This window comes from Oncorhynchus tshawytscha, linkage group LG16 (assembly GCF_018296145.1).
Source record: "Oncorhynchus tshawytscha isolate Ot180627B linkage group LG16, Otsh_v2.0, whole genome shotgun sequence".
NCBI classification, from domain to species: domain Eukaryota; kingdom Metazoa; phylum Chordata; class Actinopteri; order Salmoniformes; family Salmonidae; genus Oncorhynchus; species Oncorhynchus tshawytscha.
Window position 1 is genome coordinate 13,320,249 of NC_056444.1, and position 12,135 is coordinate 13,332,383.

Genomic DNA, 12,135 nt, shown 5'->3' on the forward strand with positions numbered 1-12,135 from the left:
TCCCTTTTTCAGGACCCTGTCTTTCAAAGAGAATTCGTAAAAATCCAAATAACTTCATAGATCTTCATTTCCCATGCTTGTTCAATGAACCATAAACAATTAAGGAACAGGCACCTGTGGAACGGTCGTTAAGACCCTAACAGCAGACTGTAGGCAATTAATGTCACAGTTCTGAAAACTTAGGACACTATAGAGGCCTTTCTACTGACTCCGAAAAACACAAAAAGAAAGATGCCCAGGGCAATTAATTGCAATGTCCGTACTCTGAGACGCTTAAGACCACACTACAGGGAGACAGGGCGGACAGCTGATCGTCCTCGCAGTGGCAGACCACGTGTAACAACACCTGCACAGGATCGGTACATCCAAACAGCACAACTGCGGGACAGGTACAGGACGGCAACAACAACTGCCTGAGTTACACCAGGAACGCACAATCCCTTCATCAGTGCTCAGACTGTCCGCAATAGGCTGAGAGAGGCTGGACTGAGGGCTCGTCACTGACGAGTTGCGGTTTTGTCTCACCAGGGGTGATGGTCAGATTCACGTTTATCGTTGAAGGAATGAGCGTTACACCGAGGCCTGTACTCTGGAGCGGGATCGATTTGGAGATGGAGGGTCCGTCATGGTCTGGGGCGGTGGGTCACAGCATCTTCGGACTGAGCTTGTTTTCATTGCAGGCAATCTCAACGCTGTGCATTACAAGGAAGACATCATCCTCCCTCATGTGGTACCCTTCCTGCAGGCTCATGCTGACGTGACAATGCCACCAGCAAAACTGCTCGTTCTGTGAGTGATTTCTGTTACTTTTGACACCCCCTTTGTTCAGGGACACATTATTCCATGTCTGTTAGTCACATGTCTGTGGAACCTGTTCAGTGTATGTCTCAGTTGTTGAATCTTGTCATGATCATAGAAATATTTACACATGTTAAGTTTGCTGAAAATAAACACAGTTGACAGTGAGAGGACGTTTATTTTTTTGCTGAGTTTACATCTGCTAAGCCCGGTGCTCTCCTGACCCCTTTTGGATTTAATTTTTTAAATAAATAATTATATATATTTATTTTTTTAAATCAGCCCAAGCCCATTTCTCAACGTAGCCTATATTTTAATACACCAAGCGTAGTATTGACGAGTTAGTAGTTCACCACACTGTCCTTCATTTTGAATAAAAGGCTATTGAATAACTGTTCTATTAAGAGAACGGTAGAATATTTCTATTTAAAGAATGTTTAGGGTGTCTAAATTTGCATCAATTAAAACAAGATGATCAGTCAATTAGATTCCCTTGTGAGGATGGGACCCAAATTCTCACCAGCAATCAGAGTCTATTCTAGGTCCCCAACTAATATATATTTTCTGAATTGTGGTACATTCTCCAAAACCACTGACTAATAATACGATCTGGGAGGGGGGGGGGGATATACAGTGTCCTTTAATAGATTAAATAGACCACATTAAGTTCCAAGCAAAGCTACAGCGCCAAATGCAGAACAATGGCGTCACTGTGCGGAGGGCGAGCTGCTATTGAGGCAGATCTCGATAAGTAACACTCAACACCAAGGTTGACTGGCAGTCTGGGCTGCTGGACTAGAAGACGACGTGTCCTGTTAACGTTGTTACATTTTTTTCCATTTCATTATAATTGGGCCCAATTTAGAAATGCACAGTGCAGTCAAGATAAGCAAAAATGTTTCAGCGAACTGGTCCTCTTCAGTGTGCAGGTAGTGTAGGTCAACTCCTCAAACTGAAATACTGGAGGTATTGACTTGCAATTCCTAGGGGGGTGTTGATGTCTGTAAATGACAAGAGACTAGACTGACACTTAAAACTGGAGGCTACAAAGTAATTGTACCAATATTCAAAAATGTATGTTTTCTGTTTTTGACAGACGGAGGACAAATTCCCATAACTTGGTCCTAGGTCTGGAATGTTTTCCAGGAACTTATCTTTCGTGCTGCGGGCAGGTGGGGGGGGGGTATTGTACAATCGTTTGAATCCATTTGGAAAGACAGACATACTGTACATCACATATCCGCAAAATACTGTAGAATTGAAAGGCATATGTGACCAGTGGCGACCTGTCATTCAGGGCAGGTGGGTCAGAGCCCCAAATGTTTTGACCCCCACATTCTTAGCAAAAAATAAATAAATATTGGGGGGGGTTGAATCAATGTGTGACATATCAGTTTGCAAACAATGTAAAAAAAAATATCATTCCGTTAATAAAGTTGCATACACACGGTCTCTTGTTGTTTTCTTGAGTAAGATAGCTCAAAAATGCAGCCGTTTTAGCCTAGCTCAGTGCCTACTGTAGTGGTGTGGGAGCCAGCAAAAAATAGGAGCATAGCGCCGTGATTGGCTCAGTGTTCCGTCACTCATAGGGACAGTACGTCATCGGCAATTTGAAGTCCTTAGTAAGGGTAGACATCCATTTGGGTCCCGCCATAGAGTTATATTACAAGTGCCCTTGAAGAATGCTCAAGGTCATTAGCCACAGATAACGTGATTTAACGTCATTTTATATGTACAGTAGCTTTGAATGGACTGTGTCAAAGTCTAAGCTAGCAGTCATCATGAATCAAGTCGACAAATCTACTGGCAAATCCTTTTTAATCCTTGTTATATGAAGATAAATTATTGATAAAACGTATCGGTGCTCATCAGCCATTGGACAAAGATTACACAAGTTGGAAATCGCAAACTCAACAATAAGTTGTTTGGAAGGAATCAGTGGCTAACTGCAAGCAGTGCAAAGCAACCACTAACGTTAGCCTGCTATTCAATGAAGTTCTCTCGCTCTCGAGAATGCCAGACTTTGATGACAAAATGTGCCCACAAAATAATATCTTGTACGCTGTTGCATAAATGTAATATGCAATATTACATGCAAGATATGTATACTGTAGCTAATAAAGTAATACTAAGTATGTTGAGTAGTAAGCTGTTAGTAACCCATGTGCGTCACCCTAATAATTGTCTATTTTCAGAGGCGGTATTGTAAACATCGTTCGTGGCCCGTGTGCTTGTTTGCCAACTTTTGTTGTACAGCTTTGACAGCGCTACCGATAGTAGTGGTGGCGCTTGGCTTGCACGTGCAAATTCAGCACACACACACAACCATTCCGTAATAGAATTGTGCTATTTGACGTGTCAAATTAAAAGCTTATTTAACGCATTAAATTGTGTTATGACGTGTATCTTTGACACGCAAAGACCCAAACAGTGTTCAATGTGCCTCAACCTAATAACTGTCTATTTTCACCTCTTAAATTTTGCCTACTGTTCTAACTTGGTGGTGCACATGTAGCCTATAACCTGTTTAAGATAAATGTAACCATTGAATATTGTAAGAGCTTTCATTGCCTGTTTATATGCCCCCTTTATTTATCCTATGGTTCTGACTTGTACAAGGAGTACACTATAAGAATGGCCCATGTTCTGAATTCTGTCGCTGTACATTTCAAAAGTGCTGAACAAATATTTGACTACGTCTGTTGTCACTCATTAATGTCTTAAATCAAAATGACAGATTGCCTCTTATCCACTTGTCATTCACTTACGCCATAGTTTGTACGTCTCGATTGTCAGTGGAAACCACATTTGTTTAAGCAAGTCAGCCATATCAGCTATTTTTTATTATTTTTTAAGGCAGTAAATGAGGCTGAATGAACTGTTTCACTGCCAGGCAAGGCTCCGCTGATAGCCAGGTGTAGTGGTGGTAAGGTGTTGGGACTGCTGTTGGGACTCTGAGGTTGGGACAGCTTTATGTAGGCCCTAACAGTTTGTGGGCCCCGCTTGTCACCGTTATCATGCAAATAATGTATTGTTTAGTGTTGTGGCTTTGCTGGCATGCATCCCACATTTTTTTGTTTGTTTGCCCCACCAAGATTTACATGCTAAAATCGCTACTGCTCCTGACAGTCCCTCACAAATAGACACAGCTGTTCCAGACAAAACACATTACTGAATGTGAGAGTAACTGTCTGCCCAAGGTCACATGCCCACAAACTGACGCAAGCAGAAGTGTTGTTGACATGACACACCTTGAAAAAAAGATCTGCCTTCATTCTTCAGCGACTCTACAATCATGCAAGCTGATTAGAACTGGGCCTATTTCTGCTTGAGGCAGCAAGGATTTTAGGAAAGCATAATATGGAAGAGGCAGACATGGGTGTTACAAACATACTCATGTGACACACACAGGGTGATGGTCTGTGCATCGGTTAGTTTGTTGGCTCGTAACACCTCATTCACTGCAGCTATTATCGCCACGATAGTGATGAAGCTTGACTTCGGACAAAAACAAGACACCATTACTTTTGAGGGAAGTACTTTTGATATTTCATTGGAGTACGCTGAAAGATCCCCAGAGGTTTTGCTGTGAGAACACTCAAACTTGCTTTCTTTTCTTGCATTTCCAACCTTCAAATCCTTGAAGGTCCAATGCAACTGTTTTCCCCTCAATATCAAATCATTTCTAGGCAACAATGAAGTACCTTATTGAAATAGTTTTCCATTAAAATGACCAAAGCCATTCAAATGGACAAGCAAGAATTTTGCTAGGACTGTCTGGGAGTGGTCTGAGTGCGGGATCTAATTGGAGGAGCCTAACGGGAGGGATATGTAACCTGAAAACTAGCTGTTACTGGTCTATAAAGCCTAGTGATGTCACCAGGCAAAAGAAAACTCCACCCTGCCTATTAGAAAGTCCTTTGTAGATTGTATTTTCAACCAGACACTATCAGGAAATAACAGACACTGGGTGCAGACACCTACCTAATATTGAGTTCCAACTCCGGGAGCCACTTTCAAAACTGCAAAAAGGGTAATCAGGGTTACTAGTGCTCAAAAGGATAGACAGGTTTGGAATGCCCAGTACGACATGATGAGAACTCATCTTGACTTTTAAATATACGTCATTTAAATGACGGATGCCTGTCGCTCTCATCAGATATTGATTACATTAAAAAATCCAGAGGTGCTCCATTGGAATGTATTTGCAAACACAACTATCTTCCCCTGGCATTCTGATGCTTACTTCACATTACCACACGTGATTATGTCAGACTGCAATTTATTGTGAATGTAGCACGTTCATTATCACATAGACGTCATGTGTAGGCTACAATTAAAAAATATGAGCAGCTGGAAAGGCCGTAATCAGATTTTTCAAATGTGGTGTATTCAATCCATGTTGTTAAAAACAGAGAGGGGAAGGCTACTTGTTGACATGGATCTGTCCGTCAGAGCTGGAGGTTGTGATGCACTGCAAAAACTAAGGAGGCTTGCTGGCAGCAGAGCCAGATTACACCTGCGCTTCAGGACATAATTGATGCACTTAGCCAGCGATGTACAGCATTAGGCCAGTTGATCTCATTTTTCTAACCCCTTCTCTCACAGTGATTGGACATAACCATCCACCAAATGCCCATTTCCATCAGTATAGCATGTGGTGGACCATCCGTGATGGTAGGCCATTGGGACCTTTCCATGTCTTTTGGTCCACTCACCATCCAGGGCTGTTTTCAGGGTGGTTGGAAAAAAAGAGGGATCTAGTCGTTATCAAAATGATTCCCTGATACAGGCACATCGGAGAATAGAAGGACAACAGCCAGTGCTCAAATAAGGGAACGAGGCAAATCACTGACAATTAGTGGTCAACGGTGCAGATGAAAACACCCTCAGGAAATAGAGCTCCAAAATGTGTGTAAACACACAACTCATTTCTAACCATATTAATGTCTGAATGTTAAAAATACAATTAAAAAAACAGTAAACCATATATTCAACCCCAGATGCTGGCCATGTTTGCCATGACAAAATACAACTTTGTCAATGAACAACAGCATTATTATTTACCAGCCATGCAAATTTAACAAAATGTCAGGAGACCTTGAAATCAGAACTACTAACACTGGCCATGGAAACACTGGCGGTGCCCATTTGATTGACAGAAGGATTTTTCCAGATATGCAACATTCATGAGGCATGCATTTTGAAAGATGACCCTATTGTGCATGCATAGGCAGGGTAGCCTAGTGGTTAGAGTGTTGGACGAGTAACTGGAAGGTTGCAAGTTCAAACCCCCTGAGCTGACAAGGTACAAATATGTCGTTCTGCCCCTGAACAGGCAGTTTACCCATTGTTCCTAGGCCGTCATTGAAAATAAGAATTTGTTCTTAACTGACTTGCCTAGTTAAAGGTAAAATAAAAAATGTATAGAACCATGAATTGTACTCACAAAATGTATGCATGCATGCATCACATGGGATAAAAGTGCTGGCTAAATTGCATACATATACACACAAAGGTATGTGGACACCTGCTTGTTGAACAGCTCATTCCAAAATCATGGGCATTAATATGGAGTTGGTCCCCCCTCTGCTGCCATAACAGCATCCACTCTTCTGGGAAGGCTTTCCACTAGATGGTGGAACATTGCTGCGGGGACTTGCTTTCATTCAGCCACAAGAGCATATGTGAGATGTGGGCACAGATGTATGGCAATTATGCCTGAATTCATGCCAAAGTTGCTCGATGGAGTTGAGGTCGGGGCTCTGTGCAGGCCAGTCATGTTTTTTTCCACAGCGATCTTGACAAAGCATTTCTGTTTGGACCTCGACTTGTCAAGATCGCATTATCATGCTGAAACAGGAAAGGGTCTTCTCCAAACTTGCAAGCACAGAATCTTCTAAAAATGTCATTCTATGCTGTAGCATGACTTCACTGAAACTAAGGGGCCTAGCCCGAACCATGAAAAACAGCCCCAGATCATTATACCTCCTCCACCAAACTTTATAGCTGACACTACGCATTGGGGCATGTAGCGTTCTCTTCGCATCCGCCAAACCCAGATTCGTCCATCGGACTGCCAGATGGCGAAGCGTGATTCATCACTCCAGAGAACGCGTTTCCACTGCGCCAGAGTCCAATGGTGGCCAGCTTTACGCCACTCCAGCCGACATAGCACATGTTGATCTTAGGCTTGTGTGCGGCTGCTCTGCCATGGAAACCCAGTTCATGAAGCTCCCAGCAAACAGTTTATTTGGCTTCCAGGCAGTTTGGAACTCAGTAGTGATTTTTTTATATTATACTTTCTTCTTTTTTTTAAAGCTTGTGTGACCTACCTCTTCGCGGCTGAGCCGTTGCTGCTCCTAGACGTTTCCACTTCACAATAACAGCAATTACAGTTGACCGGGGAAGCTCTAGCAGTTCAAGGCTTTTTATTTTCCTATATTATAGAATAATAGTTAATACATCAAAACTATGAAATAACACATATGGAATCATGTTGTAACCAAAGAAGTGATAAACAAATCAAAATCTACTTTACATTTGAGATTCTTCAAAGTAGTCACCATTTGCCTTGACATCTTTGCACACTTTTGGCACTCTCAACCAGCTTCACCTGGAATGCTTTTCCATCAGTCTTGAGGGAGTTCCCAGATATGCTGAGCACTTGTTGGTTGCCTTTCCTTCCCAAACCATCTTAAAATGGGTTGAGGTCAGGTGATTGTGGAGGCCAGGTAATCTGATGCAGCACTCCACCACTCTGCTCCTTGGTAAAATAGCCCTTACACAGCCTGGAGGTGAAAGAAACAATAGTGGGACTAAGCGCAAACCAGATAGGATGGAGTATCGCTGCAGAATGCTATAGTAGCCATGCTGGTTAAGTGTGCCTCGAATTCTAAATAAATCACAGTGTCACCAGCAAAGCACCCCCACAACGTCACACCTCCTCCATGCTTTATGGTGGGAACCACACATGCGGAGATCATCGTCTTACAAAGACACACCGGTCAAATGTCCATTGCCCGTGTTTCTTGGCCTAAGCAAGTATCTTCTTCTTATTGGTGTCCTTTAGTAGTGGTTTCTTTTCAGCAATTCAACCATAAAAGGCCTGATTCACACAGTCTCCTCTGAACAGTTGATGTTGAGATGGGTCTATAACTTGAACTCTGAAGCATTTATTTGGACTCTAATGAATGTATCCTCTGCACCAGAGGCAACTCTGGGTCTTCTTGTGGCAGTCCTCCTGATAACCAGTTTCATCATAGCGCTTGATGGTTTCTGCGACTGCACTTGAAGAAACGTTCAAAGTTCTTGAAATGTTCAGTATGGACCTTCATGTCTTTATGTAATTCGCTGTCATTTCTCTTTGCTTATTTGAGTTGTTCTTGCTATAATATGGACTTGGTATTTTACCAAATAGGGCCATCTTCTGTATACCACCCTTACCTTGTAACAACACAACTGATAAGCGCATTAAGAAATTCCACAAATGATCTTTTAACAAGGTGTAACGGATGTGAAATAGCTAGCTAGTTAGCGGTGGTGCGTGCTAAATAGCGTTTCAATCGGTGATGTCACTCGCTCTGAGACCTTGAAGTAGTGGTTCCCCTTGCTCTGCAAGGGCCGCAGCTTTTGTGGAGCGATGGGTAACGATGCTTCGTGGGTGACTGTTGTTGATGTGTGCAGAGGGTCCCTGGTTCGCGTGAGGGGACGGTTTAAAGTTATACTGTTACAAAGGCACACCTGTTAATTGAAATGCATCCCAGGTCACTACCTCATTTAGCTGGTTGAGAGAATTCCAATAGTGTGCAAAGTTGTCAAGGCAAAGGGTGGCTATTTGAAGAATCTCAGATATATTTAGATTTGTTTAACACTTTTGTTTCTACAGGATTCCATATGTGTTAATTCATAGTTGTCTTCACTATTATTCTACAACATAGAAAATAGTAAAAATAAAGAAAAACCCTTGAATGAGTAGGCGTGTACACATTTTTGACTGGTACTGTACATACACATACAGTAGCCAATGTATTAGTTACTTCATTCCATTCACAAAAATGGCTTGCTATATAAAGCAGGCAGACATGCAGCAAGTTACTGCTGGATTGAACGTCAGGATGGGCAAAACAAGTGTCCTAATCAACTTTGAGCGTGGTATCATCGTCAGTGCCAGGCGCGCCGGTTTCAGTATCTCAGAAACGGCCGGCCTCCTGGGCTTTTCACACGCGACAGCATCTAGGGTTTACAGAGACTGGTGCAACAAACAAAAATAAACACCCAGTCAGCAGCAGTCCTGTAGGCAAAAACAGCTTTTTGATGAGAGAGGTCAAAGGAGAATAGCAAGAATGATGCAAGCTAACAGGCAGGCCACAAACAGACAAATAATAGCATTTCGGAACGCACAACTTGTCGGTCCTTGGCACGGATGGGCTATTGCAGCAGACGACCACACCGGGTTACACTCCTATCAGCTAAAAACAAGAAGCTGCTGCTCAAGTGGGCCGGCGAATACCAACACTGCACAATTGAGGAGAGGAAAAATATGACCTGGTCTGACAAAATCCTGGATCCTATTGCATCATGCTGATGTCAGAGTCAGGAATTGGCATAAGCATTGAGTCCATGGCCCCACCCTGTCTGGTGTCAACTGTGTAATGGTGTGGGGACTGTTTCCCTGGCACACGTTAGGTTCCTTGATACTAACTAAGCGACATTTGAATGCCACAGCATATGGACATAGAATCCATGCCCCAAAGAATTCAAGCTGTTCTGAAGGCAAAGAGGTGACTGGCCAGGGTACTAGATGTGTGTACCTAATAAACTGGCCACTGAGTGAGTAAATTGCCCTCTTGAAATTGTGGCCCAACCTTCATAATTTTGTACGATTTGATGGTATTGATGATTTGTTTGTAAAATGTTCAGCCCCAATGTGGAACTCGGTTCATCAGGCCAATAAAACTCAGCACTGGGACTGACTATTAAAACTGAAAAGGGTATGAGTAAAACAAAGATGGCCCTGGACCAGTGGTGAGTGGCACACCGCATCTAGGCCTATATACCTTAACCTAGTAGCATAGTGATAGGTGAAACTACTCAATGGCGTGATCCCCAGCTAGGGAGCACACGAGATTGTTGAAACGTCCCCCGGTTTATATAATGTAGGATTGTGACAGATGGAGTGACGCAATGTCTTATTCTGATTTGAAGTGGAGAAGACTGTAATCAGTATGATGTCACACTGACAGGACGTAATGCAGTGCTGATGCTGTTTGGTAGAACTTGTCAAGTGTTAAGCTCCTGGTTTATTATGGTGCCATCCCATGGAGCCCTGGACTCAGCTAGGGAAACCCCCTACTGCCCAAATTAATAGGAAGATTTCCACAGAGGATCTCTGTCATCTCGGTTGTCAAAATAGCATTGGATGTTGCTAGAGCGCAAATAACAAAGCCCTGCGAAGTTTCCAATGCAGGCCTGTACAACACCTCTCAACACTGAGGTGGAATCTGGTATTTATGAAGCATGAGGAGGACCCCGACCAGACGTCATCATGTGTGTGAATTCATGGTATTGTGCAGCACTCTATGCAAAACAATGGTTTGAGATCAAGTGAATTGATGACGTAGATAATCATTTTATTGTATAGTGGGCTAAATAACGTGGATGCCTGGTCAAGTAGCATGTCATGTCAAAATAGGTGGTGGTCAAAGTGTACTTGCTATTCCTGAGGACCCCGATGTGAACATGTCCCCAGGTGTGATATTGCAAATACAGAACATGAATCCATAGCATCAGTGTTTACAAGAGCTGTTGTTAACGTAGTAATTTTCCACTTTTAGGGGCAGATAATGTTTACCCCGCACGCTGGGTTGAAAGGGGGACCCGGGGGCAACAGCATAGACTACGGATGTGTGGCTCTTTATTCTAATATGCGCCTCATGGACGAATAACGTTACCATTAAATAGGGTTATTTTCCTAATGCGACATAGCCTACTATGTTACAATGCCCGTAAGATAAGCAAAACTGAGGAGAGTTAAGACAAATATAAATGTCAAAACATTCCGCACATACCTCAGTTTTTTAGATTTATTTTCTCTCTTGTTGAGCACACCAGGAACGCAGTTTGTGAGTTCGGTCCAATCCGCATGTAACCCGCAACTCCAGCCAGTGGAGAACCTCGAAAACAGCCAGGTCTCCTTTCTGTTGGGACGGTAGCATGTACACTTTTTCTGCCCTGGTCTGCAATCACACGGGACTTCTAGTCTAACATTTTGCACCAGATGCCTGCCAAAAGTGGTTCCGCCAGTTTTCTGTATGTGAAGAAACACGATCACATCTTCACCCTTGATCTCGAAATCAACGGTGCGTTCCAAGTCCCTGACAGGGAAGTAGTACTTTTTCACATAATGGGGATCCGGAGTGGGGAAAATATCCATGTTGTCCTCGGCGAGGTACCCCTGCGGAGACCCGAAGTTCATCACCCCAGGAGCCACGTACTGATATAGAATCAGCATGAAGAAGACGGATCCGACGACGATCAACAAAAATTTGCTGGTCCTCTCAACCATGTTCCCTCCAGTGCCGTTCATTTGTTACCATCTCCCAGATAACCGAAATGGGGGTACTTGGTACCTGAGCGTTGCGCTTTTCGTATGTCCCTCCATAGACAGTGGGTTTGAGCTCGTCAGAGGACCGCGAAGCAATGAGAGGTCGGGCATGGATACATTGTATTGCTCCCGCTTTCACCTAGCAAAACTCAATCCGAGTTGGCAAAAATCCAAAACTGCAGATTACAATCGACGTTGAACCCTACACAAATAGTCACAGCACTCTCGGCTCACATTGAACAAAGTAAGCAGCGTTCGAGGTGTCTTCCCTCTCTGCACCGTGTTTCTGTTCCTCTTGGACCAGCATGCACAGCGACACCCACTTCTCAACACACATTTGCACATATTCACGTAGGCTACATTTAACACACACGCGAGAAAAGAAAAGCTACGGATAGGCCTACACATTTAGTTATTGGTTTGAATTACAACGCCCACAGTGGAATTATTTGTCTACAAAACATTTATGAGATGAATAATTCTGAGATGAATTAACAACATATTTTAGGCCATATGGTATCTACAATGTGTTTTTTAATGCGAGACTCATTTATCCCAAGGATACAATCAAAATATGTAAATATAATTTTAAAAAACAAGCATTTGTGGGTCTAATATCAGTGAAACAATTTATAGTGAACAACAGCAGTGGTGTAAAGTGTTAAAGTAAAAATACTTTAAAGTACTATTTACAGTAAGTCGTTTTGGGGTTTATCTGTACTTTACTATTT

At 42.8% G+C, this 12,135-nt stretch overlaps 1 protein-coding gene across 1 annotated transcript in view; it reads right to left on the reverse strand.

The window, feature by feature from the left end:
* hs6st1b (heparan sulfate 6-O-sulfotransferase 1b) overlaps positions 1-11,740 on the reverse strand; it is a 92,349-nt gene extending 80,609 nt beyond the window's left edge. The window contains exon 1 of the mRNA XM_024399884.2: positions 10,869-11,740. Within this exon, the coding sequence (XP_024255652.1) occupies positions 10,869-11,386 (518 nt within the window). The 5' untranslated portion in view covers positions 11,387-11,740. The remainder of the gene's footprint in view (positions 1-10,868) is intronic.
* Between the last annotated feature and the right edge of the window lie 395 nt (positions 11,741-12,135).